Source organism: Gossypium raimondii, chromosome 12 (genome assembly GCF_025698545.1).
Source record: "Gossypium raimondii isolate GPD5lz chromosome 12, ASM2569854v1, whole genome shotgun sequence".
NCBI lineage: Eukaryota > Viridiplantae > Streptophyta > Magnoliopsida > Malvales > Malvaceae > Gossypium > Gossypium raimondii.
Window position 1 is genome coordinate 35,628,851 of NC_068576.1, and position 26,276 is coordinate 35,655,126.

The window sequence follows — 26,276 nt, forward strand, 5'->3', positions numbered from 1 at the left end:
ATATAATAAAAGAATTTATATAAAATTAAGTTAACTAACATATATATAAATACTATTAAATATAATAACAACAAATGAAATTAATGATAATAAATCAATTAATTGAATGAAAGTGGATCTATTTTGAATTCAAACAAAATTCTAAGGGTTAATTTGAAATAGATGAGCAAACGTCCGCATTGAAAATCATTGAAAACAACAGGGGCTATTATAGCAATTTAACGCAAAAATTTAGAATAATCAAAATCTAACATAGAAAACGGCACTGTTTAGGTTTGGATCTAAGTGAAAACAAAGTCAAATATACGGTACAAAATTTAAAAGATAAAGGAATTCAGATTGAAACTATTTGAAATGAAGGGGGACCTGTTGAATAAATAGACCAATCGATCCATATGCGCGGATCCTACCCGAATCGGGTCATCGTTGGGATCGGGTCTTCAAAACGACGTCGTTTTAGAGTCATTGCATTGACTCCAAACGGCGGCGTTTTATTCCCGTGCTTAAATGCCAAAACCTAAAGAATCCCTTTTATTTTCTAAAAACCTAAATAGAATCAGAGAAGTTCTGCGCCGCTACGTACCTCGAGGGCATTCGGACATTTTGATCCAAGCACATTCTCGTTCTGACGGAGAAGGCCAGAACCTCGTCACCAGGTACGTCTTTTCTTTCTTTTTATTTTTTTCTCTCTTAACTAATGACTATTGAACACAAAAATAAGAGAAAGAAAAAAAAGTCTAATACTAGCAAAATGAACATGAAAAGAAACTCAGCAATCACCTTTCGGTATTTCGATTCTTTTTTTGTATTCTGAATGCGTGTCTCTATAAATGAAAATTACAAAGGTTTTGCCTTTTGTTTTATAAGCCAAAAATATAAACAAAAATGACAAAAATGAAAATACAATTTTTTCTTTTCTGCTGCGTTGTCCATTTTTTGTTTGTTGCAGGTACGACCGTACGGAGGCACGTGACGTGGAGGCTTGCGTGGGGGAAGAGCGATGTGCTAGAGGCTGCTGTTGCGGCGTTGGAGGCATTCTAGAAACACTAGGGGTTTCTGAAAATTATTCAACTTGGGCCATAGTGTATTGGGCCTGAGGTTTTGGGTATTTTAGGCTGAATTAGGTTTGGGTTAATCTGTATTGGGCCTAGAGTCTGTAAATGGACATTTAAAATGGATTATTTATTATTTATTATTATTATTTTATATTTTTTGTTTATTTTTTTCCTATTTGGGCCGGGCAAATTTGGGTTATTACACAAGCAATTTCAGCTTTTTGTCGAATCCCATTTTTCGCATTTCGGGTACACACTTGATTTTGTTTGATGCTAAAACAGTTTCCGAGCACTCCAAAGCCTATAATTGAACAAATAACACTAATTTAATCTCACATAACGTCATCCCAAATCGAACTCGTATCGAGGTTTTAACCCATAAGCAACTAAACCTTACCTTCAACCGGTGAACAGTAATTCCCGCACAAACAAAGACTCCAATTGGTAATTACGAGCCCTTGAATCCTCCCCTAATTGGCATAAACAAAACACTTCAGAAGAAAGTTAACAAACGGAGACAAATCACTTATCTGAAACTTACTGAACGATCGCAGACAAACAAGGAGTGACACGAGGTAGAGTGGGAAAATAAAAATCAAGAAGATGAAGGGTGAAAGAGAGCAGAAATTCGGCAGCAATGAAAAGAAAAATAGCAAGAGGGTGGAGGGATTTTGGGGAAAGTAAAAAAAAAGGGGAAAAAAGATGAATAGAATATTTGATAACCACCTCAATCCCTTATTTCTCTCCATCAAACTCCCCACTAAATCCACTACTCAAATTTTTAGTCCATCTCAAACTCTCCTGAACGTACGAGCAAAAATAATGCCCACGCCAAGATTCGAAAACAGGACCTCCTTCACACCAACACTCCACTTATCCACCAGACCAATAAGCCCATTCTATTAATTATTTGCTAACTTTTACTTAAAAGCCTACTGACCAAAGATAGGGCCAAAATTTTCCCAAGTCCTGGCTTGAACTTGGGACCTCCCAAATACACTCAGAACACATAACCACTGAAGCAGATAGATATTTTGTGTCACACATTCACAATACCCAAAATTAAAATTTTGGGGCGTTACAACTATCATTGTTAAGATGATGGTAATGAATGGTGAAAGATATGAAAGATTAAGTTGAATTCAATAAGCTAAATTGATATATTTGATGTTCAATTGGAGATATCTTGAATTGGTTGAACTATGATGATATGGTGAGACGTTGGTGTGTGTTTTGACATATTTTGTGTAGGAAAAATGTTGTGAGAATTTCACTAAATAGTAAAATTGAAAAATGGCATGAAATAGGTACCAAAATGTAGCTTTTTCTCTAAGGTATCGATACAAACATTTTTTCTTAAATACCTTAAAATGGTATTGATACTTGGAAAAAGGTTATGATACCTTATGGTAAGTATCGATACATTTTATTTTAATTCAAATTTTATGAAACTTTGAAGCTCAAATTAGTATTAGTACCAGGTAAAGGTATTGATAGCTGATATGAAATTTTGACAACTTTGCAATTTGGTCCTATTTCATGCTCGGGTCAACAAAAGAGCTTTCATAAGCTTGATTAAGGCTCGAATTCGATTTTATAGTGTAATGTAAATGTGTTTAATATTAAACGAATGTTTGACCAATCATTTTACTGTGTTTGATTGTAGTTGCTCCGACAACATATGTGGCATCTTGTTGCTTGAACCCGATGATCGGGTCGGGTAAGGGGTGTTACAAATAAAAGCAAATAAAAAGGGAAGAAAGTCTTATGTTCTAGTGAGTCCCAAACATTACCTACAAAAGTAAAATGAAAAAAATAAAATCAATGAAAAGAGAATTTAAAAAAATATGACCTAAACATACTAGATTTAAATAGGAGTTAGTAAGAGAGTTCCAAGTGACGAAGGTTCAATCCAAAAGGTCAAGGAGAGAATTCCATTGAGAAGAATAACATATTAGATTTAGGCGACCATTTGACGATATAACACCCCTTGACCGACCTGATCATCAGATCCGAGCTATAGAACGTTACATTCGTTGTCGAAGCAATCACAGTCAAACAGACAACGTATAATCATTTATAAATGTAATCAAGATTTAATCACATTCAAAATTATGTTAAACAATCAACTTTGAGTTTCAATCGAGCTTACGAAAGCTCAATTGTCAACCTGAGCATGAAACATGACCAAATTGCAAAGTTTTACAATTTTAGGGTCGACGTCATAACATCATCCCTTCCACGTCATGAAGTCGCCAAAATAATATGTCACGTCGTGACTTGACACTTGATGCCGCGACGTCACTTACTATCGGTCGATGTTGCGATGATGTAAGCTAATCGTCGAGACATCGACCCTGTTTTTGGTAAAAATTTCCTTTTTGGTACATATTCAAAAGTTTTGACCAAAACCTATCAATATACATATTCATATATTATAATCACCTATATTAAAACATGTATATTCAACCTAAAATAAGTCAATAAGACATCAAGTATGTGGCCATTCAAATGGCATAACATATATAGTCTAAACTAAAACATGTACAATCCATCTACTCATTCAACTTACCCTTTTCTTCTATATGCAATTCTTAGCATATCTAAATGACATGTTCGAGTTTAAAAATCATCAACTAAATCGCATCAAGCACAGCTAATCAATACACCATTTGTTACAAACCAAACTTTTCATACAACTCAACATTTACCACAAACATCAAACATACCATATGAACAAGAAAGTGACCATTTCTTTAATACATTAACCCTATATACATGCCACAATACTTGAATCAAAATTATAAAAAATTTACTGATTCAATGATAGATAGTGTGAGCTTCAAGATAATCCGACTTGACGTGTTCCGAAAGGTGACGAATCTACAAGGAAAAGGGAAAACAAACTAGGTAAGCAAATAAAATGCTTAGTAAGTTCATAGGCATTAAAAAAAACTTACATTATCTTTAAATTAAATACAATAAGCAACTACAATTTGGCATAGTTTGGCTAGACATGCCAAGTCACAACATCAATAAGGAAGTATTAGCTTAAAATCAAACCACATATAATAACACAAGTTTTCAATTTTTCAATTCATGACACAATAGGAAACAATTTCAAGTTCATACTCATTCAAAGGATATTGTATTCATATTAATGGCCTTATTCAAATCAATATCTCTTGCACCATTCATTCAATAACTCACCATTTGATAGTCAAGTTCAATTCATTTTGTAACAACCCAAAACCTGACCTAGAAGTTTTGACCAGATCTCAGAGGTCACATTGATCACTGAAATGATCGTAGAAAAATTTAACAAAATGTATTATCCAAAAGTCTAGTTACAAACACACTTTGCCAAATTTGAATAAGAACGTTTAATCATTTAAAATTTTTATCAGATAATTTAGGTTATGTTTAAATTATTCGAGAACAGAAATCCGCAATCTCTGAAATTCAATCCAAAATAAAGTTCACGAAAAACCTAAAACAAAACTCATACCATAGTTTTGATAATTGTTTACAATAAAAAAATGGCTTAACAAAATAAGAACTGAGAAAGGAACCAATTAGCTCATTTTAAAACATGTCACTTTGAGACCTCTGGTATCGAGTCCAGCTTCAGATTACGAGAGTACCTGAAAGGGAGGAAACTAAAGGGTGAGCTACACGATTTTAGTGTGAGTTCGATACGTAACAAGCGACCAAGTTACAAAACAGAATTTCAAATAGCGGTTCAATAGTGAAACGTACTTACAACGCGAGCATATTTCATTTATCTCAATATCATTTTCAGCATTATAGAAAATAGCTCAGTTGAAAATCATCTCTGTCTTAACAAAACAATTTCGTTAGAGCCCGGAGATATCACACCATCACGAGTAATAACATGGCATGTATAGCTAGACTCACATATGCTATGTCCGGTCCGAAAACTGACTAAACCGTAGCTCTGATACCACTAAATGTAACACCCCTTACACGTATTCAACTCCGGAATAGGGTATGAGGCATTACTAGAACACTTACACATGTAAACGTATTAAACCGAGTTACAAAATTTCATTCAAATTTAAACTCTTAAAATTTTTAACATGCTTTTATAATTCTTTACAACATATCCTCAAAATATTATATTCATAACAAATAGGGCCTACGAGACCCGATACTTACTCATGTAATTCAAAGCTCCATTTCCATTTTATTCAATTCACAATCTTTCATGTTCACAATTCAAATCAATTTCTCAATCCAATATGTATATATTTCAATACCACACTCTCATACTATGAAACTTTATTTTCCCATATGAGCTTAAACCATGATCATCACATATCAAAGACAAATGTTCTTGACATTTCCATCACATAAACTGAATTAATCAATGCAACTCAATGATATAATCATCCATATATCATTATTATCACATATATATATATGTCATGACTAAATTTCGTAAACATTTGATCAATTGCTTTTCGATACCGCAATAGTTCCTTCAGTACAAATACGTATTTACCATTCAATTTAACATTTACCGATTATAATCGGGCATATGACCATTATACACAATTATTTCATACATTTTATTGTCCTCCTCCTCCTCTCCATTCCACATCCTTTATGTATAAAACATGTTTAAATAGCATTATACATAATTTCACTATTCACTTATATTTAAATTCAAAGCTGTCTATTTGAGTCAGAGTCACTGAATCATTTTTATCCAAAGCTAAAGAGCTCCAAATTAAAATCCGTTAATTTCCCTTGAAACTATACTAAAATTTCTTCTTACCATAAAATTTTCAGAATTTTTGACTTGGCAAATTAGTACAGTTTATTCTTTAAAGTCACCCATGTTTCACTGCTCAACATCTTTGACCTCTCTTCACTAAAAATGAATTATCTCATTGTACAGAACTTGGATAATATTTACATTTGTTCCCTTTGAAAATAGACTCATTAAATATTCTAAGCATATAAATTGTAACTCATAATCATATTTTTACAATTTTTAATTATTTTCCAAAGTCAGAATAGGGGATTCCAAATCAATCCGACATTGCCTCACTGAAATTCAAATATCTCAAAATGTATAACTCTTTTTCTTTCTATGATTCCTTTATATAAAAATAGACTCCTTAAGCTTTCATTTCATATCTTATTCACTCTCTAATTCAATTTCCACAATTTTTGGTGATTTTTCAAAGTCACACTATTGTTACTGTCCAAAACTATTTTGTTGCTAATTCTACTTTTTCATAATTTCACTTTTTCACTTTTAATCACTATTCAATTCAAAATTCACTTGTCCATTTTCAAGTCAATATTCAATTCAATTCCACACATATATTCATTATTCAATTACACTTAATCGTTACATGATCTCATGTATTTTTACTTAGTCAATTTCCCGTTGAACACTCGAAATATACACGGATACGTAGAGAATTAGCACATAAGTGCCACACTGATATGTAGCCGAAGCTACCACTGAAATGTAGCCAAAGCTACCACTGAAATGTAGCTGAAGCTACCACTGATATGTAGCCGAAGCTACCACTGATCAATAACACTAGAAATGTCCACGAGCCTAGTCACACAAGCTGTCAGGTGTCTGCAACACATGCTAGATCACCCAGCACCCGGGACTCACTGTAACATTGTAACACTGATCTCTAGTGACATGTCACCTGTATCCACTTCTATTCCTAAGTTCAACCGGGAATTTACATTTAATACTTTGTTTTCAACACTTTATCACTTGAATAATTCATGAATAATTTTCCTACCACATTGAATATTAATTCACATATCAAATATAATTCACAATTTATAAAAATATAACTATTATTTACACGTAACTTACTTTGATGCAACAATATAAAAATTTAGCAATTTAGTCTTTAATCTATTCTTTTCTCCGGTCAAGGTCGATTCCACTTCTTTCTTGATCTATAATAACACATTTGACTTATTTAGTACTCACATTTATCAAAACAGTCCTTGACTCAAACTTTGGCAAAATTACAATTTTTCCCCTAAACTTTTGCATATTTACACTTTTGCCCCAAAGCTCGTAAATTAAACTTTATCCCTTATTCTTATGTATTATGACATGCTGAACATTTTTCCCTTCTATGGCAACATCAAATTCCCACTCTAACACTAATGAACATTTAGCATTTTTATCGATTATGTCGTTTTACTCGTTTTCACTCAAAATCGCTTAGCAAAAGTTGCTTAACATAATTTCTAGCTTCATATTCTACCATAAAACATCAAAATAAACACATTTCACATATGGGTATTTTTCCAAATATAAACCCTAGATTAAATTATTGCTAGAATAAGCAAAATCAAGTTACCGGGACTCTAAAAACGTAAAGAACATTAAAAACGGGGCTTAGAATCACTTACTATGGAGCTTAGAAGCTTGAAAACCCTAACAATGGCTTCCCCCCTTTCTGATTTCGTCCAAATGAAGAAGATGAGCACAATTTGTCATCTTTTTCCCTTTTAATTCATTTTAATTACTAGATTACCAAATTACCCCTAACTTAAAAATTTCCTATTTCACATATCTCATGCCCATTTTTGTCTACCAACTTAACCAATGGTCTAATTACCATATAAAGACCTCAAATTTAAAGTTTCATAACAATTGAACACCTCTAACATGTAGAACTCAACTTTTGCACTTTTTACAATTTAGTCCTTTTGACTAAATTGAGTGCCCAAACGTCGAAATTTTCGAACGAAATTTTCACAAAATCATTTCGTGAAATTGTAGACCATAAAAATATAAGAAAATTAAATTTTTCCTTGTCGGATTTGTGGTCCCGAAACCACTGCTCCGACTAGGCCCAAAATCAGGCTGTTACATTATAAATGACATGTATAAGGCTTAATGTATAGGGTATAATGTCATTTATACTTTTGTTGTGTTTTGGTTACTTTTGTAAATCGTTGTATGCCTATATAGTATAGTTGGTTTGTTTATGTTAAAGGCTATATGCAAATGGTCATTTTGATGTGAGTATTTTGAATGATGAAATGGCTTGATAATGGTTGATAATAAGTAGCTATCTTATCTCTGTTTTATGAGTGAGAAGTGGCATTATAACTTTGTTTTGATTGATGTTGTTTTGGTATAAATGTGGTGCCTTTGAATGGCATATTGGTTAGGAGAATTAGGTTGATTGAATTGGTTTGTTTTGAGTGTTTGAAATCTATTTAGGTCCATTGAATGAATGCACAAATGAAGTAGCTTGTTGGGCAAGGTTTGGCCTTGAAATAACTTGTTTTAGGGGCTAATTATGAAGCACATAGCCTGGGACATGGGCCATCACACGACCTGGCCACATGCCCATGTGCCACTCTTTATTTAAGGTACAAGTTTCACAAGGTTTGCCACACAGTCTAAGACACGGTCATGTGGTCTTATTTCGAATATACACACGGGTTAGGACAAATTTTGTGACCCTACTTTGATTTTCCACATAGTCTAGGCTATGTCATACGACTATGTGACCCCTGTTTTCAAATTTTTCATGTTTTCCTATAATTTTCTAATTTGTTTTAAATTGATCCCTGATTGTTTCCAATTTATTTTTAGGGTCTCGGATGCTTGATTTAAGACCTAAATGTGTATTATTTCCATGATTAAATTGAGTAATTAGAAATTAATTTGTAAGTTGAATTATTATTCTATTTTGAAGTTAAATGTTTTGTTTGCTCAGTAACGCTCCGTAATCCTAATCCGGCGATAGAGACGGGTTAGGATGTTACGATATTGTTCATTTGATCAGATTATCCGAATTAAAAGTACATATGATTTGTATTATAAATTATTAAGTTCGGTTAATTACTCGATTTCTAACCAAATTAACTAATAAACAAACTTCCAAAAATCATTAACCGACCTCCAACCGAATTAGTTAGGTTAACTGACCGATTAACCAAATTAGGTTGGTTCGGTCGGTTAATTCAGTTTTAACCAAAATTTGAACACCCCTAATCGTGACTATGTAACTTAGTGAGTTATGTCACGACGTCAAGTATCTCTTTATCGCAATGCCACTCACTATCAGGCTAAGTTGCAACGTTAGGGATCTCATGGTCGCAACGTTGCCCCTGTTTTTGGCAAATCTGCACTTTGGTACCTATTCACTTACTTTAAAAAAATCAACATTATATTCTTAATCATTTACAAGAGAAATTGTAACACCCCACACCTGACCCTATTGCCAGATCCGAGCTACAAGATGTCACATTCGTTGCCGAAGCAACTACAGTCAAAACTTATAGTAAATAATCACTCACATGCGCAATCAAACGTAAAAAATCATCAAAATTACATTAATAAATCATTTACGAGTCTTATTTGAGCTCACAAAAGCTCTTTTATCAACCCAAACTTGAAATAAGACCAAACTGTAAAGTTTTTAAAATGTATGGATCGACATCGCAACTTCTCTAGTTCTTGTCATGATGTGGCCATCTCAAAATGTCACATCATGATGACAAGCCCTAGCTCATAATGACGTCACTCATTGTAATGGCAACATTGCAACATCTGAAATTCGAAATCGTAACATGGCCCCTGTTTTTGGTAAAAATGAACCCTTTTGGTACCTATTTCAAGTTTAACCAAAAATTACAAAATTTGCACCAAAAATCAAGTTTCTTTGAATCAAAATAATACCAAAGACATGCCAAATAATTCAAGCATCTAAATGTTGGATCTGGTGCCCTAGGTATAGTATTTTTGTCTAAGTACACTTGTAATTTTTCGAACAGATTGGTTAATAAAATTATTAATGAATTATATTAATACTTTGTATATTGTTCTTACATGATTTTCTCACGTGAAGAAAAATGGAAGTAAATGTTGCTCACTGTTGAATGTGTAACTAATACTAAGCGGTATTACTTAGACGGATCGTAATATAGAAAGGCAACTTATATTAGTAGACGAACTTAAACATGTCATTAGTCTAATTGGAAATGAGCAAACTGATTGAAAGACTAATATATTGTCTATTAAATCTAATTGAGGAGATGTTTTGTCTTGGGTATCGGAGCGAATGTCTCCTAGAAGATAAAACATATATATGACTGACTAAACTGCCAGTACATCAAACTGGACCCAAGAAGAATAGATCTTAATTTTTTTTATGGATTTATTCACTTATGACGTTCATAGTGTGGCATACCTAAGTCTTGAGTGGATGACAGACTATGTATGTGTGACTTATACACTTTGATGTAAGTAAAAGCCTAAGTTCAAATAGATAAGGAAATTAATGTTGGTGTGTTGGGTGTACGACTTCTACAATATGTAACGTCATTCACATAGTGGAATTCATAGCCTAAAACATGGGTAAATGATATCCTCTCATTGGCATTACATGGTTGATGAAAAGTAAACGTGGCTATGAGTCGTTCGTCTTTGTGATGGATAACTTGATCACTAGTTGATAGTGATTGACTTTTCATGAAGAAAGATGTAATGGTTAGCATGAGATAAAATATGATCATATTGGGAGAACAAATATTATCCCAAAGAGATTAAGGATATCCTATGAGGGTAACACACTTATGACAAGGTCAGTAGACGAGCATTGAGCAAGTTGCTTCCGTAATGGTATGTTATTGGGGAGAGCTCAATCACGATACTATAGTGGAATGACTACGTGACTAAATGAGTTTATAATTAATAGGAAAAAAGCTTTATTTGAGCATAGGGACAAGTTGAGTTGATAAGGAAAAAGGATTTAATGTGAGTTCCTGCACTCCATTTTTGGTGATTGATGATGGTATGTCATTTACTTGAATTATATTTATGTTTGTTATGAGTTATGACTAGAACCATGGTTATGTATGGTTATGGAAAATGAGTCATTGGTGTATGAATAATATTGGGAATGAGTACTCTTGCAAGGCTAATTGTTGAATGATGTTGGTTGTGACTTGAAAAATAGATGGATGGCGTATTGTTTGTGATAATAATTTTACTTTGACGAGGTAAATGAAGTTAGGAATAAGTGGCGGAATGAAGGAATGAGTGGATTGTTAAGGGAATTCAAGGGAGTTTGGTTACCTCATGGAATGTTATTGACTGGCTCGCTAAAGCGACACCATGACGATGGTCTATTGACTCTATAGAGTGACACCGCGATGACGGTAAGGTCTTTCGGGGTGACACTGTGGAAATAGTTCAAGGTGTAAGATCATAGCTCGACTATGGCAATCAAGAGAGTTCGCTAGGACATTAAACATAGGGTTACATGTGTAAGACCTTAGTTCAGCTATAAAATCATGTGGAGTCCGTCGGGATAGTAAACACGGGGTAGTTCGCCAGGACATTAAACATGGGGTTACTTGTGTAACGCCTTATCTCAGCTATGGCAACATGTAGAATCTGCAGTGATAGTAAACACAGGGTAGTCTGCCGGGACATTAAACAATAGGTTACATGTGTAAAACCATAGTTCGGTTATAGCAACATGTGAAGTCCATAGATCAGTAAACCAAGAGACCCGCCAATGTATAAAGGAGAAGTCACGTTGTGACTTACGTGACAAGTCATAAGACAAAATGGACTTGGCGTATATGGGGATACAGGCTAATGGGGCAACTAGGGGATTCGCTAAATACAATGGCAAATGAACCCTAGGAAACATCTTAACCCAGTTATGCGAAAAATGAGGGAAGGGTTCCTTAGACAAGATGGAAATGATAGTGTCTGCTAAGAAGAGTCCACTAGAAAAGTCGTGAATCCCGTATTTTTTAAGCAAATACAAAATAGGCTATAATAGGATACAGTCTTAATTTGGAAATCAGCAAAGAGGTAACTGAAAGAATGAGTAGACGAAAAGGCTATTCATGGGATGAAATGCCAGCTCAATGCTAAATGGTTAATAAAGTTTGTAAGAAAATAGTAAAATGTGAAAGTCCATTAGGGCCGTGAAGCACTGGAAATATCTTGTAAGTCAACTAGGGGTGGAAACTGCCAAGAGATACCTGAGTAAGAGATAGTTCATTGGGAACTACCTGTCTATTGAAGCATTTTAAAGGAATAGAGTAAAGGAATAAGTGTGATGGGGTTACATTAGGGGCATGAATTCACCAAGGAAAAAAAGATTCTATTCGGTCGCGCACAATGGTTAGGGACAATATTGAAACATATCAGGAAGCGTATAATGAAAGCGGAAACAATGAATATCAGAGGTAAGACCCTGAAGAGAATATATCTAAATAGAACATGGATATGATCAGATCAAGATTTATATCGCCAGCATTCGGCTCAGAGTAGTTGTAGCATTGGTTACGCCAACTAAGTTCACAGATTTCCCCTACAATACCCAGGGAGTTTAACTCTATGCACAAAATCTCTTTTTCCTTAGATTTTAAGTAGCCTTTCTTAAAATTGAATGAATAAACCTTACTAAGTTCCTTTGAGCTGACAGAAATTTCTGCTTGAATGCAGGGTAAATAAAGACTTGGGAATCAAGTGGATCGACCAAGCTAGTCTCTGTCAGAGTTAAGAGTTGGGCATGACAACTGACTCATGTATATAGAAGGGCACCCTTAGAGGCCACGCCTCAGGGTCTAAAATGTTTGTGTTTGTGATTTGATCAATAATTTAAAACTTGTAAATAACTGCCATGTTTATTTAAGGAATCTAAGTTATAAGAATTTTTTTAGTATGAAATGAGTCTTAGCAGTAGTTAGTTATTGGAAAAGTTGAGTTGTCCAAGTACGTACTAAAATTAGACAAAATTTGATTAAGATATTCGAATTGTTTGAGATATTCGGTACCTAGACCTATCGATCGGGTTGGGTACAAGGTGTTACATTGGACCCGATATGGAAGAGGCTTAAAAACCCTTTATGTTGATAGGGTGGATGGCTAACCCTAGTTAATATTAACTAGGGTTGCTACCACCTATACTCCTAATTAAGTGTCGCTTCTTCCTCAAAAGGGAAGGGAAATCGCACTAAAAAATGCAAGGCTAAGGCCTTTGGGCCACCATAAGTGGAAAGGAAGAGAATCAGAAAGCCTAAAGACTTTCCAAGTTTAAATGCTTCTTCTACAGTAAAAATGGCACTTTAAGGAAAATTGTAGAAAGTGGAAGGAATATCTGGCCACCAAAGGCAAAGGTATGGAACTATTTATGGTAGAAGCTTGTTTAATGGAGGATTCAATAGATTACAGGGTCATTGATTTGGGAGCCACTAATTACGCTTGTGTTTCCCAACAGGGGTTCGAGGAGATGAAAGATCTTAAATATAAGAATCTATCGTTGCGGATCGAAAATGGGACAACTTTGGCAGCTGAAGCAGTGGGAAATGCAGATCTTTATTTTGATAATTTTAGGAAGATTATTTTGAAAGACGTTTTTTATGTATCAAATTTCAAAAGAAACTTAATTTCAATTGCATGTTTATATAAAGACAGCTTAACCGTGACTTTTAATAATGGGATTACAATATTTAGAAATTGCAATCTTATCTATAATGGGTGGATGTCAAATAATATATATTTTATCAAACATAATATGTACACACTGCTTGAGACTGAAATATTGAATAAGAAACTTAAAACTTTTCACTCTAATGAGTCGTACCTTTGGCATTTGAAAGAATCGCTAGACTTGTGAAAGACGACATCGTAAGTTCACTTAAAGAAATCAATCTTCCACAATGTGAATCTTTCTTGGAAGGTAAGATGACCAAACGCTCTTTCAATGGAAAAGGAACAATGGCCGTAAAACTCCTAGAACTTGTGCACACTGGCGTATGTGGCCCCATGAGCGTTAGTGCAAGAGGTGGTTATGAATATTATGTAACTTTTATTGATGATTATTCCATATATGAGTATGTATACCTTATGCAAACCTTTGATAAATTCAAAGATTTTTATGTGAAAGTGGAGAAACAACTAGGTTTAACCGAAATGACATTTCGATCTAATCGAGGTGGGAAATATTTATCTAATGAGTTCTTAGGATACCTCATAGAGAATGTGATTTTATCCCAATTAACCACGTTGGGAACTCCACAACAGAATGGCATGATAAAAAGAATGAATCGAACATTATTAGACATGGTAGGTTCATTGTTAAGTTATTCGAAGTTGTCAATCTCTTTTTGGGGATATGCGGTACAAATGGCTTACTATATTCTGAATGGTATGCCAACTAAGGCAACATCAAAAACTCCATACAAATTGTGGCATGGCAGAAAGCCAAGTCTAAATCATTTGAGGATTTGGGGATGCCCGACCTACGTATTGGATAAAGATGTAAGGAGGTTGGACTCACGGGTAGAATTGTGCGTGTTTGTAGGATATCCAAAGGGAACAAATGGTGGTTTGTTTTATAACTCGAAAGAGTAAACTATTATAGTTCTAACTCATGCTACTTTCCTTGAAGAAAGTTATATGAATGACCTCAAACCTTGGAGTAAAGAGGTACTCGAGTAACTTTCGAGAAATATACAAAACCTTGTTGAAATGATTCCAAAACCAGCTCCTAATAGTAAACCTACAAATGATCAACAGCATAGGGTGTTTCGTCATAGTGGGAGGGTCTCTCGTAGGCATGAGTTCTTCCAATCCAACGGAAGTATTTTTAACACTGAGTCTACCGAACATGAAGATGAAGACCCACTCACGTATGATGAAATGATGCAGAGTGTTGATTCCAAGGTCTGGAAAATAGCTATGAAAGTTGAAATTGATTCTATGGACTAACTCAGTGTGGGAACTTGTAGACTTACCGGAAGGGATACAACCCATAGAGACAGAGCTTAATGGATATGGTTTTCAAAAAATAAAAATGGAAATGAAAATGAGAAATGATTCATTTGCAAATGTATATGGATTACTCAAAAATGATTGGAAGAATGAATTTATGTTTTTGAGCTATTTTAAAGTCTGAAAATGAAAATAAATCATTAAATCATAGTAAACAAGTTGAATGGTTGAATATTAAATATATTTTCCATAAATTTTACTAGGGGTAAAGTCGTCCTAGTAAAATTGGGATGAGAAAATTATTCGATATATTTTTATTAAAGTTTATTTTGGGAAATAGAAAAACAAATATTGGGTTGGATAAAATTCTAAAGTATTGGATTAAAAGCTTGGGAAGTACTTGTAATTGGACCCGATATGAAAGAGGCCTAAAAGCCCCTTATGTTAATAGGGTGGACAGTTAACCCTAGTTAATAGTAACTAAGGTTGTCGCCACCTATACTACTAATTACATTAAGGAGTTTGTTTTTCTAGTTGAAATAAATTTCTACAATTCAACAAGGGTTTTACCTTCTCTTTCTATAAATAGATGGCACTAGTAGAGCTATACAGACAACCTTAAAGATATTGTTATTCTACCGAAAAATAGAGAGAATTTATTCTCATATATTAAATATATTTTTTCGGAATAGCAATTCTATTTGTTTCTATTTGAGAAGAGAAATCTTTTTGTTTTCACCTAAAAAAATAAGACTATTTCTAGTTCTGTGTTTTGATTCAATTTATTCAAGCCCACACTCGAAGTAGTTCGTGGTAAGAGAATAACGGAGAAGATTGTTTGGTTGACAGCTAGAAAACATCAAGAATCCACTTATCCGAAAATACATGTATAATTTCTATTTTAAGGTTTATTGCTATAAATATCACAAATCGGGTCGATTTTAAAAAATTTTAAATTTTCGCTGTGCAAGAAAACCTTTTTTAAAACAGATTTTTTCTAGCACTTTGTTCAAGTGCTTAACAAGTTTATCACTACTTATGCACCACTAAATCTAAACAATTCAATGTCATTGCAACTAACAATCAAGTCATGAAATCATCAAACCTTACCTAAGCCAAACCATTTTGAAATATGCCATTTCAATTTCGTTATGACCATTTATGAACACATAAACATATCCATAACTCATAGGCATTAAACATAACTATCAACTATCAACTATCAACTTTTGGCCACATTTACAAGCATACTTTAAGTTAATAATGTTCAATTACAATTCCATCTCATTCATCTTCAAACAAGCTACCATTTCTTCCTCATTTCATACCATTCCATAGCCTAACATTTAGATATAAATCATCACACCATTTAGCATAAGAGTACACCTATATATCCAATAACACCAAGTCATCACAGGTTACCAAAAACACTTATATGCAATAAGGTAACATCAAGACACCTTATATATACATGTCCCAGTCCAAGACTCAATGTGACCAAAAAGATACTGATTCAGTGATAGGATAATGTGAGCTTCGAGTCAATCTGGCTTGACTTGTTCTGTAAGGTGGCGATCTATAAAGAGAATGAAAAAATAATATATGAGGTAAGCATATAGAATGGTTAGTAAGCTCATACAGAAATTAAAGTTCACCTTGATCATTTAAGCATACACAATCTTAGCTACTAATTTAACTTTCCTTGGCACTTGAATACATATCTATACATGTAACAACATCACAATTGGAATATGTCAGTTACTTTATTGAATTGTAATACCACCAACATCTAAAAAGTAATCACATAGCCATTTACATGTTAAGTATCATCAATACCATTTAATTTTTTTCATGATTTAAATTTCATTTTCAATCAATTAAACATCTCTAGATGGAATTATAATAAAACAGACTCAGATACACGAGAATGTAATGCTCACACAAGCTAACAGAATATCGAGGTTCATCGTCTGGGCTAAACTAACAATACGTATAATCTGAGAATCTGTAACAAATTCTAGATCTCATAACAACATGTAAATCCCTGATTAATTACGCGTATAACCTTAATAGTATATCATACGCATCCACACCTTTTACTAAGTTCTCTCAGAAAGCAATTTTGTATAAATAACATTATCATTTCTTGCACATCATTTCATATCTCATATAAGACATATATTCAATCAACATTCTCATTTACATTTCGTTCCAATTTCATATAAACAATATTCTCATGAATTTGCAATCCGATCCTTTTTGTGTTATAAGTGCCAAATTCACAAATTCATTTCAATCTAATACATAAATAAAATAGATCACAATCAACATAACATAAAACCAAGTAGTAAGCTCTATATGAACTTACCTGGTCAAGACAGCAAACAAATTGAATCCTCAAGGATTAATCGATAATTTTTACTTTTCCTCGATTATCTCCAGTTTGATCCAATTCTCGATCTAAACAATTATTTTAGACAATTTATAAATATCAAACATTTTCATGTTATAACATGATATGTATGAACCTATAAAATTTTGTTTGTTTGACACCCCTAAATTTTTGCATTTTATTCAATTTAGTCATTGAAACTGAAATAACTATAACTTTCAATTTTAAGCTTCTGTTTAAAAAATTACTTCAATTACATCCCTTAAGGACTCTCTACTTTCTGTTATTACTGGCATTTCACATCAATTCCACAATTTATTCACTTTAGTCCTTATGATCAAAACTAACAATTAAACATAACGGTCTAGTCCTTTTTCACATCTAAGCATAAAATCTATCAATTTAACACCGATTTCTTCAAGAAATCAATAATGGAAACTTTCAAAAACTTTAATAGTTTTGCAAATTGGTACATAGGCTAGCTAAATCAAGCTCTTATAACCTCAAAAACATAAAAATTACAAGAAAAGAGCCTGGAAACATTTACCAATTAGTTGCCAAATGTACAAAGAGTTTAAAGGGTTTTCTTCTTTATGTTTCTAGGATGGTATGCTTTAGGAAGATGAAGAAGATGATAAATTCCACTAACTTAGCTTTATATATCATGGTTAAATCCTTAATTACCTAAATTAACTAACCTAATTACAATTAAATTAACTTAATCTACTTTTAATCAACCTTAGTGGAGTCTTACCTCATCATCCATTAATCTATATTAGAAATGATTTAATTGTCATTTTCAACCTTTGACTAATTTCAATGTAAGTCCTTAAGTCCTTGGCCAATTAAAACCTATAGAAATAAGACTTTTACAATTTAGTCAATTTACTAATTAAACAATTAATAGACAAATTTGAAAGAGTAAACTTTAATAAACTTTTATACCAGCTCCATAAATATTTATATTTAATATTTACAAACCCGGTTTATAGAAATAGGGTTCCGAAATCACATTTTCTAACACCATTAAAAATCGGGCTATTACAGTAATACTATTACACATGTCCATTTTAACCAGTTCAAGTATGAATTCATTTAGATCAACCATTCAAACTTATACAATTCAATCAATCAACTAGAGGGCATTTTCAAATTCAATCCAACTATCTATAATCAAAATACAATATTAACCAACTTAAACATGCCACATTTGTACAACTTAAAGCTTATCACTTAAATGGATCCAATATGAATCACATAAGCATACATTCAATTTCATATTATACTTAATAATCAAATCTACCATTTCTCAAGCCATTTATTAACTTGGCTAGTCCAACCATCATACTTATAATCTTCAATATATGGTGTATTGGCCATGGTTATTCATCCCATAATCCACATCGTAGGTTCGAGTTCTAATATATTTGTAGCAATGATTTACTCTTACTAAAACTATAAGTTGTCGATTGAGTCTTAGCTCGATTGGCATGGGCATTGTTGCCAATGCAGGAGGATGTGGGTTCGAGTGTGCTGAAGCGCATTATCCTCCTATTTATGGGTTGGGGAAGGGCTATGGGTAGTTTTAGGCATTGAATCAAAAAGAGCAGATATGATCAAAACTTACAATGAGACTATTATAAAAAAAAGATTGTTACACATACTAGAATCACACAATACCAAAACATGCATAAATTTGATTAAGTTGCTTACACAAGTTGACATTATATTAGATTTGTTCACATAAGCTAAAATTTATATCAAGGTTGCTCACACAAGCTAACTTATATTAGGTTATCCATCCGAGCTAAACCTAAATCACGTATAACCCGAGAATATGCAACAAACTCTAGACCTCATTATAACCTGTAAAATCCCTGATTAATCGCGCATATCACCTTATTGGCATGCCAAACGTATCCTAACATTTTACTAAGTTCACACGGGCATCATTTCCATATATATGACATTACCAATCCCTGTACTTGATCACATAATTCATTTACATGTCTTGTAATCAATCAACTTTCACCTTTGTACCTTGTACTATTACATATTAACCAATAATCACATGTAAATTCAATTCAGTCCATAATTAGCCATACATGTCAAATCCGCTAAAATTCTAATTATATCTATGAAATCAAACACAACATATAATAAATTAGTAAGTTACAAAATGGTTGCTAATTTATACAAAAAAATTTATTTAAATTATTAGATTATTAAAATCGTTGCTCTTTTACACCAATCAAAAGTTTTCTTTCCCCATCTCTTCTACAATTTAGTTTTTTTTCAAGAAACAACTTTGAACGTCACAAATCTACGAATAAGGATATCAACGGGGCGGGGTGGGGCGGGTTTTGTTTGCCCCAACCTCGACCTGAAGCTTGACTAATCTACCTCGAACCTGAAATTAAATAGAAGACCCGACTCTGCTCTGCCCTGCCCTGACCTAAATTTAATTTAATTGTTTTATTTTTTATTTTAAAGCAAATAAGATTTCATTTTTAAATTTTTTATTTTGAAGCAAACAAGATAAACTTTTTTGAGTTTAGATTTAAAACTTAACATATTTATTTTCTTATTTATATATTTTTTTATTGAAAGCAAAACTTAGTATATGTATATATATCAGGAGTATTTTTGTAAATATCTTTGGATGAGGCGAGACAAATTTACCTCAAACCCAACTCAACCCAACCCATTCTCAACTTGATTCTTTTTTCTAATTTCACCCGATTCGACCCGAACTCAAATTTAAAAAAAAAATTCTGACTTTATAAAATCGGATCGAGTCAAAACCTATCAAATTCAAGTTTTTTTTGTGAGTCCTATATATAAACTAAAATTCAAAATTTTATTTTTTAATTTTTAACATTAACCATTATTAATTTGGATTTAAGATATGATTTTTTAATTGTGGATGAATTTAACAAAGGTAAAAATAAAAAACCTAATTTGTGTTTGTTTGGTTTGTCCATAACTTTGGTGTTTTTTTTACAAATCCCTATGTGTCAATATTTTTTTACAGAGAAAGAGAAAGAGAAAAATAGGGGCAGCAAATCTGAAACTCTGTCCCATCAATGTCGATGAAAGAAAAAATTTTGAGTTGAAGCACTTTCTCTCTCTTGCTGTTTTTGTTCAACTTACTGTGTCTTACAGGTTAAATTCTGCTATAAGTCCCTGTACTTTGCATAACTTATGAATTTAGACTTTATCACTTTTTGAATTTATCAATTTTAGGCCTATACTTTTTGAATTTTAATATTTTACTCCTGACCCAAATAGTAACTATTAAATCTATTTGTTTAGTTTCAATTAAAATTCCTATAAAATTAGTTCATATTTTTAATTAGATCATTCTAAGTAACGAAATTTAAATTTTTAATCTTAATACAAACGATAAATATTAATCTATTAACTAAATTTTTTTGTAATACAAAATTAAATCCACAACTTTCATAAAAAGTACAGTGACTAACAACAAAAATTTACCCTATCTTAAAGCCAGGTTAAAAAAACTCAACTCAAGAACCAAAACAAGAAACCCCAAAACTAAAAGAAAGAAAAAAAAATATTTTTTTACTGTCAATCACAAAAGAAAAAAAAGAGAGAGTCAACCTACCTTTTTTTCCCGTCGGTTTGTATATGTAAGGCTTCGAATAGTCCACATATTGCATTTTATCTTCATTTTTTTTCCAATTTTTTAAAAAAGTTTTTTTTTTTTGGTTTATAGTAATATAGTGAAGCATGCAAAGAAAACGAGCAAAAGATAAACACATGATATCATCATCACAAAACTCCTTTGCTAAAATTAGGGTTCTTTCATTTAAAGCTTTCTTCTTCGAAAAATCCCCCACAACCCAACTGGTTTTTTTTTCCCTCTAAAAGCTTGGGTTTTTTTTTTTTGAAAGAGAAAGAGAGAGGGATTGAGAATTAAGGGCTAAGCATTAAACCACCAAAAAAAAAAGAGGGTTTTTTTTGGCTTGCCTTGTTTCTCTTTCTTTCTCTCCATGAAAAATTACTTGATTTTGTTCAAATTTTGTGTTTTTCTTTTTAATGTATATGTTAGTTTGCAAATTTTGGGTTTTTTTATGGTAAGTGTAGAGAAAGTGTTTGTAAAGTTGTAGAAGAAAAAAAAAAGTTAAGAGTGGTTTTGAAAGTTTGATACTTTGATAGATACATAAATAATAATAAATAAATTCTTTTACATTTTAAAAAAAAGGGGACTTTTTTTTTAATTTTTGATGAATTTTGGGGGGTTTATAGATGATAGTTCTGGTCCTAATGAAGGTCTTGGTGGTGCAAGAATAGTTGCAGACGTACCTTATAACACCACCACCATGCCTACTGGTGTTTTCTCTCAACCCCGCCTTGTTTCTTCTTCAATTCCTAAGAACATGTTCAACTCACCAGGCCTTTCTCTTGCTCTTGTAATGATTTAAAACAAAAACCTTTGTTTTTTTAGCTTGTCTTTAAATAACTGATCTTGGTTTTGTTTTTTGATGTTTTCTTTTGGTGTTTTTAGCAGCAACCCAATATAGATAATCAAGGAGATGAGACTAGATTAGGTGAGAATTTTGAAGGAAGTATTGGGAGAAGAAGCAGAGAAGAAGAACATGAAAGTAGATCTGGGAGTGATAATATGGATGGTGGTTCCGGTGATGATCATGACCCCACCACCGCGGCAGGTGATAAACCGCCGAGGAAAAAGAGATACCACCGTCATACACCTCAACAAATCCAAGAGCTTGAAGCGTATGATTTCATGTCTTTTTTTCACTTTCTTTAAACCCCCCATGGAACATGGCTTTAACAAGCGTCTTTTTGGCTGTAGTCTCTTTAAGGAGTGTCCTCATCCAGATGAAAAACAGAGATTAGAGCTTAGTAAAAGGCTTTGTTTAGAAACCAGACAAGTTAAGTTTTGGTTCCAAAACAGGCGTACTCAAATGAAGGTATGTATGTGTTTTGCAAGAACCTACCTTTAATGGTGTTTATCCATTTTAAAATTTGGGGTCTTTTTTTTTTTTTTCAGACACAATTAGAGCGACATGAGAACTCATTGTTGAGACAGGAGAATGATAAGCTTAGAGCTGAAAACATGTCTATAAGAGATGCAATGAGGAATCCTATATGTACTAATTGTGGTGGTCCGGCTATTATTGGTGATATGTCACTTGAAGAACAACATCTTAGAATCGAAAATGCTCGTCTAAAAGATGAATTGGATCGTGTTTGTGCACTTGCTGGTAAGTTTTTAGGTCGTCCAATTACAGGACCTCCATTACCAAACTCAAGTTTAGAGCTTGGTGTTGGCACCAATGGTACTTTTGGAACCACTATGGCTACTACTACAACATTGCCTTTAGGACATGATGCTTTACCAACAATGGTTGTTCCTAGTAATAGACCGGCAACAACACTCGATCGATCGATGTTTTTGGAACTTGCTTTGGCTGCCATGGATGAACTTGTTAAGATGGCACAAACTGATGAGCCATTATGGATTAAGAACATAGAAGGTGGAAGAGAAATGTTGAACCATGATGAGTATTTAAGGACATTTACACCTTGTATTGGTTTAAAACCAAATGGTTTTGTCACTGAAGCGTCAAGGGAGACTGGTGTAGTGATTATCAACAGTCTAGCCCTTGTTGAAACATTAATGGACTCGGTAAATCATTGATTTTGAATTCATTTTTTAACCATTTTGCTAGTGCTTTGTTTCATTAGAGTTGTCTCTAAAAACCCATTTTTTTAATAGAATCGTTGGGCAGAGATGTTTCATTGTATGATTGCTAGAACATCAACAACTGATGTGATATCTAATGGCATGGGAGGAACCAGAAATGGTGCACTTCAACTTGTATGTATATATATAATCAATTTCTTCCTTATATTCCCTCATCATCTTAAATCATATGAATCCTATTTGTTGTTCTTTCAGATGAATGCTGAGCTTCAAATCCTTTCACCTTTAGTTCCTGTTCGTGAAGTAAGTTTCTTAAGGTTCTGTAAACAACATGCTGAAGGTGTTTGGGCTGTGGTTGATGTATCCATTGATACTATCAAAGAAAGTACTACATTTGTTACCTGTAGGAGACTTCCTTCTGGTTGTGTTGTTCAAGATATGCCTAATGGTTACTCCAAGGTACTCATACATACATACATACATACATACGTACATATATGAGGATTTTGTTGTCTAGTGATTACTCAATGCAAACCCCACACTGTCACAAAAAAGAATTTGAACCTTCCTAGTTCCCTACCCAATACACTTATGGAGTGTGTTTCAAGTTTCAAAATCTGGGTTTGCTTTATTACAATAAAATAATACCGCAAATCAAGGCTGCTGCTACCATTGTTTTTTGTATGAATAGAAGCCTCTATTGCTGTTTTTTAGCTATTTAAAAAAAAACGTTAATTTCATAAATATATCCACACAAAATGCATTGGGACACTGAGTTTCCTCGATTTGTACCATTTAAACTACAATTTAAGCCATTATAATCTGTAGTTTTTTTTGTTAGTCAAAAGGCCATAGCCATAGCTATAGCTCTCTTTTGTTTGTATCTGATATTTGAGGTGACATTAATCCACATCTCGATGAAGCCATTTCTTTCATTGAGCCCAATCTTTTCATCCATTTCCAAGATTTTGCTTCATTTCTTTTCGATATTGTTTAATGGGTTAATGCATCACACGTATGAAAACTACGGTTTATATTTTAATTTAGTCCGCATATGTCTAATGCCTATGAGAAAATTGCAGGTTATATGGGTTGAACATGCTGAATATGATGAGAGCCAAGTTCATCAACTATACCGGCCTTTACTAAGTTCCGGCGTGGGCTTCGGTGCCCAACGGTGGGTGGCGACCCTTCAACGGCAATGCGAATGCCTTGCCATACTCATGTCCTCCACCGTTCCCACTAGAGACCACACCGGTAAATTTATTAACCAAGAACACTAATAGTGAAAATGTACAACCATGGATGATCATTTTGTTTCGTTTTTAGCTATAACTGCGAGTGGGAGACGGAGCATGTTAAAGCTAGCTCAACGGATGACAGATAACTTCTGTGCCGGGGTTTGTGCATCGACGGTTCATAAATGGAACAAGCTTAACGCCGGGAATGTAGACGAAGACGTTAGGGTTATGACTAGGAAAAGCATTGACGACCCCGGCGAACCGCCAGGGATCGTACTAAGCGCCGCCACTTCGGTTTGGTTGCCGGTGTCACCGCAACGGCTTTTCGATTTCCTACGCGACGAACGGTTGAGGAGCGAGTGGGACATATTGTCAAATGGCGGACCTATGCAAGAGATGGCACACATTGCCAAAGGCCAAGATCATGGCAATTGCGTTTCCCTCCTGCGTGCCAGTGTAAATAAAATTCCAACATAGTATAATGACTAAAATCATAATTAAACCAAGGACCAAAATGAATAGTTTTAAAAAGTTAAATCTGAAAAGACAACACAGTCTGTAATTTTGGAAGTATCCATGATGACAGTTTATTGCTTTAATAAAAAAAGTCAAACAATAGGACGATTTTAACCTTTCCCTCTATTTTCTAATCCAAATTTTATTTTTTTGCAGGCCATGAACGCAAATCAGAGCAGCATGTTGATATTGCAGGAAACATGCATAGACGCAGCAGGGTCGCTTGTAGTGTACGCGCCAGTTGATATTCCAGCCATGCACGTTGTCATGAACGGTGGTGATTCCGCTTACGTCGCACTTTTACCTTCGGGATTCGCCATTGTCCCGGACGGTCCTGGGTCTCATGGACCTATCTCTAACGGACATGTTAACGGAAACACCGGCGGAGGGTCGTCGAGAGTCGGTGGATCGCTTCTCACGGTAGCTTTTCAAATATTGGTAAACAGTTTACCAACGGCTAAACTGACCGTCGAATCGGTTGAAACGGTTAATAATCTGATTTCGTGTACTGTCCAAAAGATCAAAGCTGCCCTTCAATGCGAAAGTTGATGACTCAGTGAGTTGGGTAATTTTAGTTATTAATATAGGTTTTGGTTGTGGTTAAAGAGTGCGACTCAGTAAGTTGGGACGAGTGGGGGTATTGAGTCAAGAACGAACCGCGCGTGGAGAATTATTGTATGGTGATGATCAAAGGGACAAGGGTGGTGGTTCGGGTATTGACTCAGGTCGACCCTTTGAGTTGGCTCGCCGGGACCAGAAAAGAAAGTCAAAACTCAAACTGCGTCGTATTTGGTGTACTAATCCAATTTCTCTTTCCCTAGGGATTTAATGTCAATGAACATTATTGTATTGAGTTGTCACTTTCTTTTTAGGGGTTTGGCTTTTGGGAACTTACTAATTTAATATATTAATTCATACTTCAATCTATTCATGGTTTAATTTTGGTTTTAGTCCTTTTATTATGTTAAACTCACCATTGAGTCCCTCTAATTAATTTTGAAAATAATTTGATCTTTCTATTTTTAAGATTTCATGTAAGGAGGTTATTGTATTAGAAGTTAGATTGTATTTTGTACTTTTTACTCAAAAAATGAGCAAATTAATCTTTTTGCATTTGATTAGAAAGCAAACTGGTTTCTGTTATTACAAATTTCATTCATTTTTACTACAAATTTCATTCAAGTGTACCTCATGTTAACAGTGCTAGAGATGTTGTGACCCAAATTCCTATTAAAGAAATACTTCAGTAGTAAAACTAGGGGATCTGTGAAGGGTCAAAGGTCAAATTCGTATAGAACTATACTTCGTCTATTTGACTTTGATTAGAATAAGGTTTTTCAACATTTAAATAAATGTAGTCGTAACTCCTCTTGTATCATTCGATTTTCAACATTAGTGAATTTTCTTCTACTTTGCCCGTGATTTTTTCTCGAAAAAGTTTTCACGTAAAATCTGTGTGATGTTATTTTTCTTTCTTATTGCTTTGCGATTGTTCTATATTGTCATTATCGATGTTAGTTTTAACAAATAGTAAAAATGGATGAAAGTTTTAATGAAAGGATCAATTTGCCCTTTGATCTAACATACAAGATTAATTTACCCTTTT

General features: G+C 33.6%; 1 protein-coding gene across 2 annotated transcripts; it reads left to right on the top strand.

Annotated features, from left to right (window-relative positions):
• Positions 1-20,964: 20,964 nt before the first annotated feature.
• On the top strand, positions 20,965-25,597 carry LOC105763830 (homeobox-leucine zipper protein ANTHOCYANINLESS 2). 2 transcript variants are annotated; one of them, XM_012582206.2, is made up of 9 exons: positions 20,965-21,654; positions 21,750-21,979; positions 22,059-22,176; positions 22,257-22,895; positions 22,986-23,087; positions 23,169-23,372; positions 23,996-24,170; positions 24,243-24,610; positions 24,827-25,597. In XM_012582206.2, exons 1-9 carry the CDS (start codon positions 21,469-21,471, stop codon positions 25,217-25,219), a joined length of 2,415 nt encoding a protein of 804 aa, XP_012437660.1. In that variant the 5' UTR covers positions 20,965-21,468; the 3' UTR covers positions 25,220-25,597. The 2 variants fall into 2 exon arrangements, with proteins under 2 accessions (XP_012437660.1, XP_012437661.1); XM_012582207.2 differs by having other exon boundaries at positions 21,753-21,979.
• Positions 25,598-26,276: the final 679 nt, after the last annotated feature.